Source organism: Ranitomeya variabilis, chromosome 1, assembly GCF_051348905.1.
Source record: "Ranitomeya variabilis isolate aRanVar5 chromosome 1, aRanVar5.hap1, whole genome shotgun sequence".
Lineage (NCBI taxonomy): Eukaryota > Metazoa > Chordata > Amphibia > Anura > Dendrobatidae > Ranitomeya > Ranitomeya variabilis.
In genome coordinates this window covers 651126720-651147352 of record NC_135232.1, presented here as the reverse complement: position 1 = coordinate 651147352, position 20633 = coordinate 651126720, and the positions used below count along the sequence as shown (strand labels likewise).

At 46.4% G+C, this 20633-nt stretch overlaps 1 protein-coding gene across 1 annotated transcript in view; it reads right to left on the bottom strand.

Moving 5' to 3' along the window:
- LOC143815495 (carbohydrate sulfotransferase 9-like) overlaps positions 1-20633 on the bottom strand; it is a 185684-nt gene that overhangs the window by 82856 nt on the left and 82195 nt on the right. Inside the window, exon 2 of the mRNA XM_077294781.1 lies at positions 12889-13031. Coding sequence (XP_077150896.1) covers positions 12889-12988 — 100 coding nt within the window. The 5' untranslated portion in view covers positions 12989-13031. The remainder of the gene's footprint in view (positions 1-12888; positions 13032-20633) is intronic.

The following is a 20633-nucleotide window of genomic DNA, read 5'->3' as shown; positions in this document are numbered from 1 at the left end:
AGGAATGGGGTTTGTCCAGTGGAGTCGGCTACGGCGTTGTTCAGTGCAAACTCTGCCCACGATAGCAAGGATGCCCAGTCATCCTGCCTGGCTGAGACAAAATGTCGCAGATATGTGACCAAGGTCTGGTTGGCCCTCTCTACCAACCCATTTGTCTCGGGATGATATGCGGGAGAGAGATTTAACTCAGTGCTGAGAAGACAACAAAGCTCTCTCCAGAACTGAGATGCGAACTGGGGACCCCGGTCACTGACAATTTTGTCTGGCATACCGTGTAGGCGGAAGATGTGTTTTATGAACAACGCTGCCAAGGCCCGTGCAGAAGGTAACCGTGGTAGCGGCACCAAATGCACCATTTTCGAGAAATGATCAGTGATGACCCAAATGATGGTACAGCCGCGAGACTTGGGTAAACCCACAACAAAGTCCATCCCGACCATCTCCCAGGGCCTGTCTGCCACCAGCAAGGGATAGAGTAACCCAGCTGGCCGTTGACGAGGAGATTTATTTTTGGCGCAGGAGACACATGCCTGAATATAATCTCTGACATCCCGGACCATATGTGGCCACCAGTACGTCCTCGCCAGCTGCTCAGATGTCCTCTTTGTCCCAAAGTATCCACCCACCCTGGACGAATGAGCCCAAGAGAGAACCTCCGGTCGCAAATTAATGGGCACAAAAGTCTTGCCCGGAGGCACAGACTCTAGTGAAACCGGTGCTACTGTTCTCAGGCTCTCTGAAGGGAAAATAAGCCGAGGCTCCCCTTCCTCCTCCTCAGATGACACAACAGAGCGAGAAAGAGCGTCAGCACGAATGTTCTTCTCCCCAGCGAGATAATGAAGGGTGAAGTGGAACCAGGAGAAGAACAAGGACCATCTGGCCTGGCGAGAATTTCTCTGTTTGCAGATATAACAAATTTTTGTGGTCCGTGAAGACTTGAAAGGGAAAACGAGCTCCCTCCAAGAGATGTCTCCATTCCGAGAAAGCCAGCTTCATCGCTAGCAACTCCCTGTCCCCAATGGAATAATTCCTCTCCGCAGGTGTGAAGGTCTTGGAGAAGAAGAAGCATGGATGCTTCCGACCTTGAGCATCCTTTTGGAAGAGGACTGCTCCTGCACCAACGGAAGAGGCGTCCACCTCCATTATGAACGGCTTATCAACATCGGGACGATGTAGGATGGGAGCGCTAGCAAAATTAGACTTAATAGAAGAAAAGGCCCTGGAGACCTCTTCAGACCACAATTTGGGATTTGCTCCCTTCTTGGTGAGGGCTACCAAGGGAGCTACCAAAGTTGAGAAGTGGGGAATGAACTGGCGGTAATAATTAATGAACCCCATAAAGCGCTGCACCGCTTTAAGAGAATGGGGTTCTTGCCAGTCCATCACAGCCTGTAGTTTGGCAGGATCCATAGACAATCCCTGGGCGGATATGATATAGCCCAGGAAAGGTAAAGACTCCTGCTCAAACATACACTTCTCCAACTTTGCATAGAGAGAATTTGCCCTTAAGAGGTCGAAGACTCTGCCAACATCTCTCCGGTGGGAGTCAATATCTGGAGAAAAGATGAGAATATCATCCAGATAGACTACGACCGAGGTGGAAAGCATATCCCGGAAGATGTCATTGACAAAGTCTTGGAAAATGGCTGGGGCATTACAGAGCCCGAAGGGCATCACCAGATACTCATAGTGCCCATCTCTGGTGTTAAACGCCGTCTTCCATTCGTCCCCCCCACGGATGCGAATCAGGTTATAAGCACCCCGCAGATCTAATTTGGTAAATACCTTAGCTCCCCGTAGCCTATCAAAAAGCTCAGAAATCAGGGGCAGCGGGTACTTATTCTTAACGGTGATGGCGTTAAGACCCCTGTAATCTATGCAAGGACATAATTCTCCGTTCTTCTTCTGCACGAAGAAGAACCCTGCCCCTGCTGGTGACACTGACTTCCTAATGAACCCTCTTGCCAAATTCTCCTGGATGTATTGGGACATGGCCTCCGTTTCCGGAAGAGAGAGGGGATAGACACGTCCCCGAGGAGGTTCTGCTCCAGGCAAGAGATCTATAGGACAGTCATAGGGATGGTGAGGCGGAAGGATCTCCGCAGCCTTTTTGGAGAAGATGTCTGCATAGGACTAATAGTATTTGGGAAGAGAAGAGAGATCTGCGGGTATCTCAGTGGTGGAAACCTGAATGCACTCTTTCACACATCTGCCCTTACAGGATTCACTCCAACGCAATATCCTCCCAGAGGTCCACTCAATATGTGGGGAGTGGAAACGGAGCCAGGGTATTCCCAGCAGAATCTCATCCATTCCCTCGGGAAGGACAAGAAGGGAAATTATCTCCTGGTGGGATGGGGACATAGCTAACGTGAAAGGGACAGTCTGGTGTGTGATCTGAGATGGAAGTGTTGACCCGTTCACTACTCTAACAGTCACCGGTTTGGCGAGCATCACCAGAGGTATTGCATGGCGCAGAGCAAAAGCCGAGGACATGAAATTCCCCTCTGCTCCAGAGTCCACACAAAGCTCGACTGTTAGAGAGTAAGAGCCTAATATGATTGTCCCCTTGAAGGACAGCTTGGAGGAAAATGCCGCTGTGTCTAGAGAACCCCCTCCAATGGTTACTAGAGGCGATCGTTTACCCAACCGCCGTGGACATTTATTGGCATAATGTCCTTCTTGTTGGCAATTTCTGAAAACCACGGGTACTCGAGCTGTCCGAGACTTAGGTCCCGCTCGAGAAACCTCCATGTCCTCATGGGAGTCGGACGCCTGAACGGAAGATTCTAGAGGTCTGGCAAAAGTGGGAGCCAGCCGAAACCTCTGCCTACACTGGGCCCACTCCAACCTCCGCTCGTTAAAACGGAGGTCGATGCGGGTAGATATAGAAATAACCTCCTCCAGTGTGGCGGGAATCTCCCTGGTGGCCAAGGCGTCCTTTACATGGTCTGCCAGTCCTCTCCAGAACACCGGAATAAGGACTTTATCCGGCCACTCCAGCTCTGAGACCAGAGTCCGGAATTGGACGGCAAACTGGCTCACCATGGACGAACCCTGGGTTGTTGCCAACAATTGGAGCGCGGTATCGTGGGTGACACGAGGTCCCAAAAAGACCTGTTTCAGAGCATCCAGGAAGAGAAGAGCACTCTGCACGACACGATCATTGCGCTCCCATAGCGGCGTTGCCCACTCCAACGCCCTGCCCGACAAAAGGGATAAAACAAATCCCATTGTCGCCCGTTCCGTAGGAAAACGTGCAGCCAGAAGCTCAAGATGTATGGAGCACTGACTCACGAATTCCCGACATTGCTTACTGTCACCAGCAAACTTGTCTGGAAGCGGGAGACGGGATAAAGTCGGAGCAGGGGTGGCAGAGGACAAACTGGCTACAGCTACACTTGCAGCCTGAACAGCGACTGCGGTAACATCCACAGCTGAGGTTGTGCGCTCGAGAGCCGCCAACCTACCCTCCAGCTGCTGGATGTACCGCTGTAAACGCTGATCGTCCGCCATTTACTAGCCAGACCCTGGTGCTAGTATACTGTTAGGGCTAGCGGAACGCACCGAGTAAATAGAGATGTTTATTATAATGGGTGCGTTCGCAGCCCGGGGTCCACCGTGCAGGGGGAACCTGCTGCTAGCGAATGGCGGCACTGTTTGGCGGTATAAACTAGCTCTGTTACTCCACAGAGTAGCCGTGAAAGGGGAAGCACTGCGCCCTGTTAGCCTCACAGGAGCACAAGCTTACTGCCAAGCTGATAGCAGTCCGTGGTTATGCAACATGCAATCTCCTCACCGGAGAAGCCGGTATTCTAGGGGCTTATTTCAGCCGGGTCCCTGAACACACTCATACAATCTCCTCACCGGAGGTGCCGGTATTCTTGGGGCTTATTTCAGCCGGGTCCCTGAACACACTCTTGCATAACCACACTGGCGCAAAGCACATATATGAATTGATACTAGCGCATGGCCATACGGCCATGCGAGCCTTATATAGCTGCAGCAAGAAAAAGACCTTCCTAGAAGGACCAATGAGAGACTGCCATACCTGAGCATGTGACCCTAAATCTCCACTGAGAGATCTTGCCCTGGGCATGCTCAGTGTGTGCAAAGCAGGACTTAGTCCTAGCACCTACAGGACCTTCCTGAAGGGACCAATGGACTTAGCTGCAGTATCTGACCATGTGACCCTCGATCTCCACTGAGAGATCTTACTCAGGGCATGCTCAGAACGAGAAAAGCAGGACTTAGTCCCAGAAGCGTCTGCTCGCCGCTGCCCAGCACTGACTTCAATGGTAGAAGCAGGAAAAGCAGCAGTAACTCTTTGTACAGAGTGGGACTGAGCAAGACACTGGGACCGACGTCTCAGCTGAGCAGGCTCCACTGCGGCAGGAGAAGAATGGGAGACCGCAGCGGAGATGGCCCGAGATTCCCACTGTGCAGAGGCGGAAACTCGACCCCTAACAGACGCCAAAAGTTGTTGTGCAATTTGTCCTGAGTACGCTGATACCCCATATGTGGGGGGAACCACCGTTTGTGCGCATGGCAGAGCTTGGAAGGGAAGGAGTGCTGTTTTGGAATGCAGACTTAGTTGGAATGGTCTTCGGGCGTCACGTTGCATTTGCAGAGCCAGTGCTGTGCCTAAACAGTAGAAACTCCAACAAGTGAACCCATTTTGGAAATTAGACCCCCCAGGAACTTATCTAAATGTGTTGTGAGAACTTTGAACCACCAAGTGTTTCACTAAAGTTTGTAACGCAGAGACGTGAAAATAAAAAATATATTTTTTCCCCAAAAAATGATATTTTAGCCCCCACTTTTTTTTTTCCAAAGGGTAACAGGAGAAATTGGACAGCAACCATTGTTGTACAATTTGCCCTGAGTACTCTGATACCCCATATGTGGGGGTAAACCACTGTTTGGGCGCACAGCAGAGCTCGGAAGGGAAGGAGCACCGTTTTACTTTTTCAACACAGAATTGGCTGGAATTGAGATCGGACACCATGTTGCATTTGGAGAGCCCCTGATTTGCCCAAACAGTGAAAAAACCCTAATTCTAACTCCAACCCTAACCCAAACACACCCCTAACCCTAATACCAACCCTAACCATAACCCTAACCACACCCCTTACCCAAACATGCCCCTAACCCTAATCCCAACCCTAACCACACCCCTAACCCCAACACACCCCTAACCATAACCCTAACAACACCCCTAACCCTAACACACCCCTAACCCTAATCCCAACTCTAATCCCAACCGTAAACGTAATCCAAACCCTAACCCCATCTCTAGCCCCAACCCTAACCTTAACTTTAGCCCTAACTTTAGCCACAACCCTAACCCTAACTTTAGCCTCAACCGTAACTTTAGCCCAAGCCCTAACCTTAATAGGAAAATGAAAATAAATAAAAAATTTTCATTTTATTCTTTTTCCCTAACTAAGGGGTTGATAAAGGGGGGTTTGATTTACTACTTATAGCGGGTTTTTATAGCAGGTTTTTGTTTGGCAGCTGTCACACACTAAAAGACGCTTTTTATTGCAAAAAAATAGTTTTTGCATCACCACATTTTGAGAGCTATAATTTTTGAATATTTTGGTCCACAGAGTCATGTGTGGTCTTGTTTTTTGTGGGGCGAGTTGATATTTGTATTGGTACTATTTTCAAGCACATTTCATTTTTTGATCGCTTTTATTATGATTTTTGGGAGGCAGAATGAACAAAAATCAGCAATTCATTTCTTTTTGGTGGTGCATTTATACCGCTCCGCGGGTGGTAAAATTGATAAAGCAGTTTTATTCTTCGGGTCATTCCGATTACAATGATACCTCATTTATATCATTTTTTTATATTTTGGCGCTTTTATACAATAAAAACTATTTTATATAAAAAATAATTATTTTTGCACCACTTTACTCTGAGGGCTATAACTTTTAAATTTTTTTTCTGATGATTCTGCATTGCGGCTTGTTTTTTGTGAGACAAGATGACCTTTTCAGCGGTACCATATTTATTTATCTTCGCCGTGTTATTCCACTTTCTGTTCAGCGGTATGATGGCAAAGCATTGTTTTTTGCCTAGTTTTTTTATATATTTTTTTCCGGTGTTCACTGAAGGGGTTAACCAGTGGGACAGTTTTATAGGTCGGGCCGTTATGGATGCGGCGATACTAAATACGTGTACCTTTTTTTTTTTATTTACATAAAGAAATCTATTTTTTGGAAAAATATTTATTTAATTTTTTATTTATGGGTTTTTTTTAAATACTTTTACACATGTTGGTTTTTTAAAAAAAAACTTTTTACATTGTCCCAGGGTGGGACATCACTGTATAAAGTCAGATCGCTGATCTGACACTTTGCAGAGCACTGTCTCAGATCAGCGATCTGACAGGCAGTGTAGGAGGCTTCTCGGAGCCTGCTCTCAGCAGGCAATGACAAGTCACCTCCCTGCAGGACCCAGAAGGACCCCGTGGCCATCTTAGATCCGGGGGCCTGCAGGGAGGAGACCCTCAGAACAATGCGGTCACATCGCGTTGTTCTGAGGGTCTCAGGGAAGCACGCAGGGAGCCCCCTCCCTGTGCGATGCTTCCCTATGCCACCGGAACGCTGCGATCTTGTTTGATCGCAGTGTTCCGGGGGTTAAAGTGCCAGGAGTGGTCCGTGACTGCTCCTGGCACATAGTGCCGGGTGTCAGTTGTGATAATCAACTGACACCCGGCTCCCCCCCCCATGAGCGCGGCTGATCGCGTATGATGTACTATCCCGTCCATGGGAATTAAGTCCCAGGTCACTTGGACGAGATAGTACATCCGATGGCAGAACGGGGTTAAAGGAGTTATTTGAGGATCTACATGTGAATGGCGCTGCAGTGCGCAGAATCGAGCATAGCTCTAGTAATGTGATGCTATTCAGAGCTCCGGTTCTCGAGATTATGGGGGTCCCAGAGATTGGCAAGTTATCCCATAAACCGAGGAGAGGGGGTTACTTTGGGTAATTCATTTAAACAGGGTTTCTAAGATTTGTTTTTATTTAGTCATAGGAATATAAAAAATAAACCTATTATGACAATCCAGAAGTGCATTGTCTCTGACAATGTGACAGGAGAAGTGTATATATACACAATGTATATATATATATATATATATATATATATATATATATATACAGTATATATAGAATAAGGGTATGTGTCCACGTTCAGGATTGCATCAGGATTTGGTCAGGATTTTACATCAGTATTTGTAAGCCAAAACCAGGAGTGGGTGATAAATGCAGAAGTGGAGCATATGTTTCTATTATACTTTTCCTCTAATTGTTCCATTCCTGGTTTTGGCTTACAAATACTGATGTAAAATCCTGACCAAATCCTGATGCAATCCTGAACGTGGACACATACCCTTAGGCTCTGTTCACATGTTCATTATTTTACATCAGTATTTGTAAACTACAACCACAGCCTGCGCAGTAGCAGCTATAGGGTGTACATAAAGGTGATCCAATAGCTGCTTCTATGCATGCGCCGGCGGAGCCATGTTGGAGGAGGATATTTTTTATCTCTACAAAGTTGGTGCCGCCTGCGCAGTAGCACCTTTATGTACACTGATAGCTGCTACTGCGCAGGCGCAACCGGCGCCATTTTCAAAATAGATTTTTTTATGAATTTCAGGATATCCATTAGCAAATTAATTATATACACAGTACAGATGCAATCAGGCTGGTGCCACCGCTGGCATCTGCCTGCAGAAGGGGATTTATTTTTCCCAAGATATATATATAAAATATTCATTATGTAAACTAGGGGCATTCAGGGAGGGATCAGTGATCTGTCAGCAGGCTGCATTATGAATACCTAATCAGAGCACTACATGCAGACCCCCCCCCCCCACACACACACACACACACACACAGGCTGCCCTGGGGTACGAGCATATCATTAACACAAAACTGCAAATAAAGATATCAGTATAACGGCGCTGAGCTGACACTATGGGTACCGTCACACAGTGGCATTTTTATCGCTACGACAGCACAATTCGTGACGTTCTAGCGATATCGTTACGATCTCGCAGTGTCTGACACGCTACTGCGATCAGGGACCCTGCTGAGAATCGTACGTCGTAGCACATCGTTGGAAACTTTCTTTCGTCGCTGGATCTCCCGCTGTCATCGCTGGATCGTTGTGTGTGACAGCGATCCAGCGATGCGTTCGCTGGTAACCAGGGTAAACATTGGGTTACTAAGCGCAGGGCCGCGCTTAGTAACCCGATGTTTACCGTGGTTACCAGCGTAAAAGTTAAAAAAAACAAACCGTACATACTCACCATCTGATGTCCGTCCGGTCCCTTGCAATCTGCTTCCCGCTCTGACTGTCTGCCGGCCGGAAAGTGAGAGCAGATCACAGCGGTGACGTCGCCGCTGTGATCTGCTTTCACTTTACGGCGGCACTCAGTCACAGCGGGAAGCAGACTGCAAGGGACCGGACGGACATCAGATGGTGAGTATGTACGGTTTTTTTTTTTTTACTTTTACGCTGGTAACCACGGTAAACATCGGGTTACTAAGCGCGGCCCTGCGCTTAGTAACCCGATGTTTACCCTGGTTACCCGGGGACTTCGGCATCGCTCCAGCGCCGTGATTGCACAGTGTGACCGCAGTCTACGACGCTGGAGCGATAATCATACGACGCTGCGACGTCACGGATCGTGCCGTCGTAGCGATTAAAATGGCACTGTGTGACGGTACCCTATCTGTAGGTTACTATGCACAATCCTGCTGACAGGGGCACTTTAATTATTTTGTTTATGTCACAAGGGATACGTCGGGGCTGACCACTATTCGCCACACAGGATACGCCGGGGCTGATGACTATCTGCCATGCAGGGTGCTCTAGGACTGATACAGTTATATGAAAAAGTTTGGGCACCCCTATTAATCTTAAGCTTAATGTTTTATAAAAATTGTTTTTTTTGCAACAGCTATTTCAGTTTCATATATCTAATAACTGTTGGACACAGTAATGTTTCTGCCTTGAAATTAGGTTTATTGTACTAACAGAAAATGTGCAATCTGCATTCAAACAAAATTTGACAGGTGCATAAGTATGAGCACCCTTATCATTTTCTTGTTTTAAATACTCCTACCTACTTTTTACTGACTTACTAAAGCACTTTTTTTGGTTTTGTAACCTCATTGAGCTTTGAACTTCATAGCTAGGTGTATGCAATCATGAGAAAAGCTACTTAAAGTGGCCACTTGCAAGTTGTTCTCCTGTTTGAATCTCCTCTGAAGAGTGGCATCATGTGCTCCTCAAAACATCTGTCAAATGATCTGAAAACAAAGATTATTCAACATAGTTGTTCAGGGGAAGGATACAAAAAGCTGTCTCAGAGATTTAACCTGTCAATTTCCACTGTGAGGAACATAGTAAGGAAATGGAAGAACACAGGTACAGTTCTTGTTAAGGCCAGAAGTGGCAGGCCAAGAAAAACATCAGAAAGGCAGAGAAGAAGAATGGTGAGATCAGTCAAGGACAATCCTCAGACCATCTCCAGAGAGGTGCAGCATCAACTTGCTGCAGATGGTGTCACTGTGCATCGGTCAACTATACAACGCACTGGTTTTTTTGCCACCATGCATAGCGCCTTTTTGTATGACCAAACAACTCAATCTTGGTTTCATCAGTCCACAGGACCTTCTTCCAAAAAGAAATTGGCTTCTCCAAATGTGCTTTTGCATACCTCAGCCGACTCTGTTTGTGGCGTGCTTGCAGAAACGGCTTCTTTCGCATCACTCTCCCATACAGCTTCTCCTTGTGCAAAGTGCGTTGTATAGTTGACCGATGCACAGTGACACCATCTGCAGCAAGTTGATGCTGCCGCTCTCTGGAGGTGGTCTGAGGATTGTCCTTGACTGATCTCACCATTCTTCTTCTCTGCCTTTCTGATGTTTTTCTTGGCCTGCCACTTCTGGCCTTAGCAAGAACTGTACCTGTGTTCTTCCATTTCCTAACTATGTTCCTCACAGTGGAAATTGACAGGTTAAATCTCTGAGACAGCTTTTTGTATCCTTCCCCTGAACAACTATGTTGAATAATCTTTGTTTTCAGATCACTTGACAGTTGTTTTGAGGAGCTCATGATGCCACTCTTCAGAGGAGATTCAAACAGGAGAACAACTTGCAAGTGGCCACTTTAAGTAGCTTTTCTCATGATTGCATACACCTAGCTATGAAGTTCAAAGCTCAATGAGGTTACAAAACCAAAAAAGTGCTTTAGTAAGTCAGTAAAAAGTAGGTAGGAGTATTTAAAACAAGAAAATGATAAGGGTGCCCATACTTATGCACCTGTCAAATTTAGTTTGAATGCAGATTGCACATTTTCTGTTAGTACAATAAACCTAATTTCAAGGCAGAAACATTACTGTGTCCAACAGTTATTAGATATATGAAACTGAAATAGCTGTTGAAAAAAAAACAATTTTTATAAAACATTAAGCTTAAGATTAATAGGGGTGCCCAAACTTTTTCATATGACTGTATATATACACTCACCGGCCACTTTATTAGGTACACCTGTCCAACTTCTTGTTAACACTTAATTTCTAATCAGCCAATCACATGGCGGCAACTCAGTGCATTTAGGCATGTAGACATGGTCAAGACAATCTCCTGCAGTTCAAACCGAGCATCAGTATGGGGAAGAAAGGTGATTTGAGTGCCTTTGAACGTGGCATGGTTGTTGGTGCCAGAAGGGCTGGTCTGAGTATTTCAGAAACTGCTGATCTACTGGGATTTTCACGCACAACCATCTCTAGGGTTTACAGAGAATGGTCCGAAAAAGAAAAAAAATCCAGTGAGCGGCAGTTCTGTGGGCGGAAATGCCTTGTTGATGCCAGAGGTCAGAGGAGAATGGGCAGACTGGTTCGAGCTGATAGAAAGGCAACAGTGACTCAAATCGCCACCCGTTACAACCAAGGTAGGCCTAAGAGCATCTCTGAATGCACAGTGCATCGAACTTTGAGGCAGATGGGCTACAGCAGCAGAAGACCACACCGGGTACCACTCCTTTCAGCTAAGAACAGGAAACTGAGGCTACAATTTGTACAAGCTCATCGAAATTGGACAGTAGAAGATTGGAAAAACGTTGCTTGGTCTGATGAGTCTCGATTTCTGCTGCGACATTCGGATGGTAGGGTCAGAATTTGGCGTAAACAACATGAAAGCATGGATCCATCCTGCCTTGTATGGAGCATCTTTGGGATGTGCAGCTGACAAATCTGCGGCAACTGTGTGATGCCATCATGTCAATATGGACCAAAATCTCTGAGGAATGCTTCCAGCACCTTGTTGAATCTATGCCACGAAGAATTGAGGCAGTTCTGAAGGCAAAAGGGGGTCCAACCCGTTACTAGCATGGTGTACCTAATAAAGTGGCCGGTGAGTGTACATTAAAAATTTGATATTTGAAAGTGAAATTATGGGCTGTCCACACGCTAGCACACATGCACGCTCACATTCATGCACGCTCAAAGACAAGAAAAACACACGAACACATGCACGCTCACACACTTGAGAAAACACACATACACACATAGGAAAACACACATACCCAGGAAAACACACATACCCACCCAGGAAAACACACACACACCCAGGAAAACACACACACAGGAAAACACACACTCATACCCACACACCCAGATATACCCACCCAGGAAAACACACACACACATACCCACCCAGGAAAACACCCACACCCACCCAGGAAAACACACACATACCCACCCAGGAAAACACACACACAGGAAAACACACACCCAGGAAAACTCACACAAACAAACAGGAAAACACAGACACACCCAGGAAAAGAAACACACACACAGGAAAACACACACACCCACAGATATAGGAAAACACACATGCACACATAGGAAACCGCACATACCCAGAAAAAACACATACTCTAATCTGCCATGTTTAATTTAACTGCCCCTCTCCCCCCTGCTACTTAGCACAGCAAACGTTGAGATGGGCAGCTGGAAGGTTATCTGGAATGTGCTGGGCAGTGAACACACAAGGCAGCTACCTCTCATCTTGTCCTGCGGTCCTGTGCTGCTGCTCTGCACGCTGATGCTCCTCCCCCTCCAGGTCCTGGCTCATGGGACGTCGGAGACAGATTTGCACATGGAAGAGGAGGATGCTGTGTGCGAACACTATGTAAGTAAAGCATCCTCCTTCTCTTCTTAGTTGTGTGCCAGGAGCTGCCCCCTCTCACCACTGCGTGCACATTACTGAAGCCGGCCATGTCTCAAGCCACAGGTGAACATCGTTCCCCCGGGCCTGCTCATCACATACTGCTGCAGCCTGCATTTCGGGGCGGCTGGTGTGATGACGTGACAGTGCACTACAGGTGCGCTATGTATTAAAATCACTGCCGGTCCTCCAGCGGCCCTGTGCGGTTGCTTAGGCTCCACCCGGGGGCATATGCATTCCTGCCACCCTGCCCAGCCCGCCCCTGGAGAGGACCCCGCTTACCAAAAGAGCATACACTTTACAGGAGAGAAAGAGGACCCATTGACTATATAGCTTATATATCAACCTGTTCAGCTCCCTCTACTGTATGATATAGTGTCGGCAGGTTAGTTTGCATTTTCATGGTGACAGGTTCCCTTTAAGTGAATCTTTTTTCCTTTGTAGAGGGGAGTCCTTACCATCCATTTAACATAGAGATGAAACCAATCAGAACCTTTCCCCTTCTCTGACATAAAAAAGCCACATGATTTACCTCTCTAGTATGCATTCTCTAATTATCGGTGTAGTAATTTCCTTTCCTGTTTTTTATTTATTACAAGAAACACTTCTTGATAAGACAAGAAACACTTACCATTTCGAAAGTAACGTTTGACTTGTTTATAATGTAAAAAAAAGGAAAAAAAAGCAGAAGAGATGATAAGAAGAATTACTTTTTGTTGCATTTTTCTCATTGATGTGATGCTAAATATTCCAAAATTACGCCAGCGCTGAACCCTAAAATGATAGAAAAACATTTTAATTGAATGAGTAATATTTAAAAAAAAAAGTTTTGCGTTTTCTTTCTCTGAAAATAATTTACAGAAAAAGTCAATATATTTTTTATAGACATTCAGTTTTTTGGTTTTTTAACTTTACATAACCAGGCTTCGGTTCAAGGATAAATAAAATGCAGCACAAGCCCAAATAATGCAACCCATCCGTTAGCATAACATGAGTCTTTTTTGGTGGGCTTTTTGAATATGATATTTTTCATTGCTTATTACGGTAATCTTTATTAGTTGTAACTATCTGATAGTAAACAAAACATGTGTCTGATATTTATCTTATATTTGCAATTGTAATTACTAGTGATGAGCGAGCATGCTCGCCACTACTCGGTACTCGCCCGAGTATCACTATGTTCGGTGTACTCTGTGAGCATCGAGTATTTCCGGGATTATTCGGCGGGAGATCGGATCTCCGCCCTGCAATTCTGGCGCTCTTTAGAGCGCCAATGACAATGCAGGGATTGGCTGCCATGCACTGTAATGCCGCAGCCATCTTTGTTGTGGTATTACAGTGATTGGCTAACCGCACAGCGTCATCAGGTCTATAAGAGACCTGGCGATGCTCTGCTCGCCGCATTCTGCTCCGGACTTAGGTAGTGTAGGGAAAGCTGCTGCCAAGATAGGGTCAGAATAGTCCTTTTAATAGTTAGTGTGGGTCTGCTAGTGTTCAGTCCACAAATCCTGAGAAACCAACAGTCCTTTTTACGGCTAATTTGGGAGTCCTGAGATTGCAGCACTTGGTAGGCAGGGGAGTCTATGTGCACATATCTACATCAGTGCAAGGCCTTCAGGCACTGTATGTGAGTACATAGATCTCACTGCATACCTCATTAAGCTCCATTACTGTCTGCTGCTGCAGCTTATTTAATATATACCTATCTGCAGTTATCTGTGGCCATTTGTTTTGCAGCTTATACCTGCTCATTTTATTCTAAAAGAATCCATAGCCCCCCTTTTTTCTACATTTATTTGCTTGATCACGCTGCAGACTACAGCCAGGTCATTGTAATAGAAGAGCATGCAAATCTAGTCTTTTTTTTTTTTGTCCCAGGCATCAGATGTGAGTGCGCCAAAAAATCTGTCCTTTTTTTTTTTTCTTGGTACTATCTAATATTTTGTAGTGTTTTACAACATTTTTGGACACCATTTTGCTGCCCCAAAAATCTGTAGCTGGCCCCAAAATATTTAGCTACAATTCTTGGATTTATCACTGTGAGTTTTACGCCACACGCATCGCATATCATTGTACAAAATATCTTGCAATTTTAGTACGCCTTTTTTTGTGTGTGTCATAGCCAACTTGTTGACACAATTTTGGTGTGCCCAAAAAAATCAAGGCCACATTAAGATCAGTCTGTTTTCTCTGGCTGACGCCTGGTGTATCTGTGGTGGAAAAATATTTTCTTCGCAGGCATACGTTGCATAGTTCTGTCTGCTAGCCTTGTTCTACTCATTTTTAATTGTTTTCAAAAATTACCAATAAGCATTAAAAATAATTATACAGTCTGTTATCTCAGGCTGAGGCCTGATGTATCTGTGGTGGAAAAATCTTTAATTCGCACATCTGTGGTGGAAAAGTCTTTGCTTCGCAGGCATACCTTGCATAGTTCTGTCTGCAAGCCTTGTTCTACTCATTTTTTATTGTTTTCAAAAATTACCAACAAACGTAAAAAAATTTATACAGTCTGTTATCTTCGTCAGATGCCTTGTGTATCTGTGGTGTCCAAATCTTCGCTTTGCAGGCATACTGATCATCTATAATTTTTCTCCAAATAAATCCATTTGTATTGAGCTTTTCAAACATTTCAGTTGTCCATTTAAAATGGGCAAGGCAAGGGGCAAGGGACGGGAAAGTGGACATGATGCTGGTGGTGCATGCAGAGGCCGTGGCCAAGCTGAAAGTGGGCCACAGCAAAGACCCACATGTTTGCGCTCTACCTTCCTGTCCCAGTTTGTGGGGGACCGCAGCATACCACTATTGAAGCCAGAGCAGTGTGAAATGGTTGTTGGTTGGATATTGATAATGCTTCCAGTCACTTAGCCACCACGTCTTCCACACGGTCAAGTCTGAGTAGCTGTTATTATGGACTGGATATTCACCCTGATCCTCCTTCCTCCCACCATGCCGAGTGCCCTGAGACAACTGATCCCACACTTGGACACTCCAAAGAGCTGTTCAGTTTTCCCTTTAAAGATTCTGGACTCTCGGCCGGCCAACGTGAAGTGGGGCCAGATGAAATCGCATGTAGCAATGCCCAAACATTTGAACAGCCACAGTCACATGAATGCGATGATGGGAACGTGTCACAAGAGGTGGAAAATGATGAGACACAATTGCCAGAACGTCAGGAGGAGGAGAAGGGTGCGGATGTGGAAGATGAGGTGGTGGATGACATAGTGACTGACCCAACCTGGCAGGAGGACATGCAGAGCGAGGACAGCAGCACACATGAGGAAGGAGGCAGAGCACCCCAACAGGCAAGAAGAAGCAGTGTGGTGGCCGCAGACAGAAGGTGTGCATCCATTCCCCGTAACACCAACATGACAGAAGTTGCCATTCCAACTGTTAGATCTTCCCGAGTCTGGTTATTTTTTAAAGACTCTGCAATAACCCTAAACAGGCCATTTGCAGCACTTGCCATGCCCGCATCAGTAGGGGTAGCAAAACTACCAGCCTGACCACCACCAGCATGATTAGGCACATGGCAGCAAAGCACCCACCTTTGTGGGCCGAACACCAGGCTCCAGGAACACTGTCTGCAGGTGACAACACTGCTTCTTCCACTGTTTTGCGTAGAAGCCAATCCCCAGTTCACCGTGCCTGTGCAGACACCTCGGGCCCTGCACCTGTTGTTGCCCACAGTCAACTAGCACCATCATCAAGCCCATCCCCATCCTTGTCCCAGCCCAGCCTTCAGTTGTCTATACACCAGTCATTGGATCGCAAGCGGAAATACCCAGCCGATGCACCAAAGTCCACTGTACTTAATTCAAACATTTCTCGTCTGCTTGCACTCGAAATGTTGCCTTTTAGTCTTTTTGAGACAAAAGCTTTCCACAGCCTGATGGCGGCGGCCATCCCAAGGTACTCGGTCCCCAGTAGCCACTATTTCTCCTGGTGTGCCGTACCGGCATTACACCAGCATGTGTCCCACAACATTACCCGTGCCCTCAACAATGCTGTTACTGGGAAAGTCCACCTAACCACGGACACGTGGACAAGTGTTTGTGGGCAGGGATGGTACATCTCACTGACGGCACACTGGGTTAACATAGTGGAAGCCGGGACCCAGTTGGACCTTGGGATGGAACACATCCTCCCCATGCCAAGGATTGTGAGCCCTATGTCAATCAGGGTTGCCCCCACAGTCTACAGCTCCTGCGCCTCTTTCTCCTCTTAAGTCTCCATCTCTGAAATGAACACATCAGTCAGAAGCTGAAAGCACTGCTGCACTGCCTCAGCCAAGCAGCAACAGGCAGTGCTGAAGTTAATCTGCATAGGTGACAAACCGCACAATGCAGAAGAGTTGTGGACAGCGCTGAAAGAGCAGTCAGATCTTTGGATGACACTGCTGAACCTACAGCCAGACGTGGTCGTGTGTGACAGTGGCCGAAACCTGGTGCCGGCTCTGAGGCAAGGTGAGCTCACACACATACCTTGCCTGGCCCATGTGCTTAACCTTGTGGTTCAGTGTTTTCTGAAAAGCTACCCGGAGCTGCCGGATCTGCTAGTGAAAGTACGCCATCTGTGTGCCCATTTTAGAAAGTCAGATACAGCTTCAGCCGCCCTTGCTGTGCTTCAGCAGCGTTTGCAGCTTCTGGCTCACCGACTGGTGTGTGATGTCCCCACTCGTTGGAACTCTACACTGCATACATTGGAAAGGATTTGTGACCAGAAGAGGGCAGTTGTTGACACCAGCATCAATAAGGCCGTCGATATTCAGTTCAGACTCCACACATATGACCTCAAGAGTGGACATGGATGTCAGACACAAGTACCATCCTCCTGAAATTTGAGGACTGCAAAAAGATGGTGAGCGGCGATGATGCCATAATTAGCATCACCATCCCGCTTCTCAGCATTCTGAAAATCTCTCTGCTCACAATTAAAGAGGATGCATTGCAGGCAGAGCACGAGGACATGGAACAAGGAACCATAAAGGGTGATTACACTCAGCTCAACCTCATGTCGTCGCAACGTGTATTGGTAGACATTGAGGAGGAGGAGGAAGACCAGGAGCTACTTTCATGCACTATAGATGGTACTACAAGCACAGCTGTCATACCATCTGTTCAGCAGGGATGGCCTGAGGACAGGGAGGAGGAGGAGGACAGCATGGTCAGTCGTCCTGTTGGTGAGCATGTAAAGAAGCCGCGGAGACACCATCACGTGTTTCTCAACGCAAGCAATGAATAGCCAGGTCTTTCACCGGGAAGGAACAACCATGGGAAGGGCAGCATTCAATAAAGGAAAACCACCTATGCCAAAACATGGGATCCATCCACAGACAGCTGTTTTGTGGTATTTGCCCCTCATCAGTGTGGAGTAGGAAACTGGCTATTAGGAGCAGTGCCTAGTGAAAAGACTATAAACATAAGGATGAATGACCTCAGGGAGATCAAAACATCCAACACCACGGAGACACCATCACGTGTTTCTCAATGCAGTGATCCAGAACACTGCCTCCATTGTTGTGAATTAGACTTTTTTGGCTCCCTCTTGTAGTCACTAGTGATATGACTCTGGGATTGTCTTTCCTCAGTTTGGCACCCACCTGGGTCGTTAGTCCAGGGGTGTTGCTATATGAACTTCCTGAATTCTCAGTCTGGTGCCTGGCACCGTTGTAATCAGTCCTTTCTGTTTGCTCCTGTCTGCTGGTCCTGGTTCTTGCAAAATTAAGCTAAGTCCTGCTTCCTTGTTTTTTTGGTTATTTGTATTGCTCTTATTTTTTGTCCAGCTTGTACTAAATGTGATTCCTGATTTTGCTGGAAGCTCTAGGGGGCTGGTATTCTCCCCCCGGGCCGTTAGACGGTTCGGGGGTTCTTGAATATCCAGCGTGGATATTTTTGATAGGGTTTTTGCTGACCGTATAAGTCATCTTACTATATTCTGCTATTAGTCAGTGGGCCTCTCTTTGCTAAATACCTAGTTCATTCTTACGTTTGTCTTTTCTTCTTACCTCACCGTTATTATTTGTTGGGGGCTTGTATCCAACTTTTGGGGTCTTTTCTCTGGAGGCAAGAAAGGTCTATCTTTTCCCTTCTAGGGTTAGTTAGTTCTCCGGCTGGCGCGACACGTCTAGAACCAACGTAGGCACGTTCCCCGGCTGCTGCTATTTGTGGTGCTAGGATTAGATATACGGTCAGCCCAGTTACCACTGCCATATGAGCTGGTTTTTTGTGTTTGCAGACTTGGTATTTATTTCTGGGACCCTCTGCCATTGGGGTCATAACACTCCATCCCTTAAGGGAAATATGCAAATGCATGTACAGAAGCCGCGGAGACACCATCACGTGTTTCTCAATGCAAGCAATGAATAGCCAGGTCTTTCACCGGGAAGGAACAACCATGGGAAGGGCAGCATTCAATAAAGGAAAACCACCTATGCCAAAACATGGGATCCATCCACAGACAGCTGTTTTGTGGTATTTGCCCCTCATCAGTGTGGAGTAGGAAACTGGCTATTAGGAGCAGTGCCTAGTGAAAAGACTATAAACATAAGGATGAATGACCTCAGGGAGATCAAAACATCCAACACCACGGAGACACCATCACGTGTTTCTCAATGCAGTGATCCAGAACACTGCCTCCATTGTTGTGAATTAGACTTTTTTGGCTCCCTCTTGTAGTCACTAGTGATATGACTCTGGGATTGTCTTTCCTCAGTTTGGCACCCACCTGGGTCGTTAGTCCAGGGGTGTTGCTATATGAACTTCCTGAATTCTCAGTCTGGTGCCTGGCACCGTTGTAATCAGTCCTTTCTGTTTGCTCCTGTCTGCTGGTCCTGGTTCTTGCAAAATTAAGCTAAGTCCTGCTTCCTTGTTTTTTTGGTTATTTGTATTGCTCTTATTTTTTGTCCAGCTTGTACTAAATGTGATTCCTGATTTTGCTGGAAGCTCTAGGGGGCTGGTATTCTCCCCCCGGGCCGTTAGACGGTTCGGGGGTTCTTGAATATCCAGCGTGGATATTTTTGATAGGGTTTTTGCTGACCGTATAAGTCATCTTACTATATTCTGCTATTAGTCAGTGGGCCTCTCTTTGCTAAATACCTAGTTCATTCTTACGTTTGTCTTTTCTTCTTACCTCACCGTTATTATTTGTTGGGGGCTTGTATCCAACTTTTGGGGTCTTTTCTCTGGAGGCAAGAAAGGTCTATCTTTTCCCTTCTAGGGTTAGTTAGTTCTCCGGCTGGCGCGACACGTCTAGAACCAACGTAGGCACGTTCCCCGGCTGCTGCTATTTGTGGTGCTAGGATTAGATATACGGTCAGCCCAGTTACCACTGCCATATGAGCTGGTTTTTTGTGTTTGCAGACTTGGTATTTATTTCTGGGACCCTCTGCCATTGGGGTCATAACACTCCATCCCTTAAGGGAAATATGCAAATGCATGTACAGAAGCCGCGGAGACACCATCACGTGTTTCTCAATGCAAGCAATGAATAGCCAGGTCTTTCACCGGGAAGGAACAACCATGGGAAGGGCAGCATGCAATAAAGGAAAACCACCTATGCCAAAACATGGTATCCATCCACAGATCCACAGACAGCTGTTTTGGGGTATTTGTCCCTCATCAGTGTGGAGTAGGAAATTGGCTATTAGGAGCAGTGCCTAGTGAAAAGACTATAAACATAAGGATGAATGACCTCGGGGAGATCAAAACATCCAACATCGCGGAGACACCATCACGTGTTTCTCAACGCAAGCAATGAATAGCCAGGTCTTTCACTGGGAAGGAACAACCACGGGAAGGGCAGCATCCAATAAAGGAAAACCACCTATGCCATAACATGGGATCCATCCACAGACAGCTGTTTCGGGGTATTTGCCCCTCATCAGTGTGGAGTAGGAAACTGGCTATTAGGAGCAGTGCCTAGTGAAAAGACTATAAACATAAGGATGAATGACCTCAGGGAGATCAAAACATCCAACACCGCGGAGACACCATCACGTGTTTCTCAACGCAGTGATCCAGAACACTGCCCCCATCCCTTAAGGGAAATATGCAAATGCATGTAAAGGAGCCGCAGAGACACCATCACGTGTTTCTCAACGCAACCAATAAATAGCCAGGTCTTTCACTGGGAAGGAACAACCACGGGAAGGGCAGCATCCAATAAAGGAAAACCACCTATGCCAAAACATGGGATCCATCCACAGACAGCTGTTTCGGGGTATTTTCCCCTCATCAGTGTGGAGTAGGAAACTGGTTATTAGGAGCAGTGCATAGTGAAAAGACTATAAACCTAAGGATGAATGACCTCGGGGAGATCAAAACATCCAACACCGCGGAGACACCATCACGTGTTTCTCAACGCAGTGATCCAGAT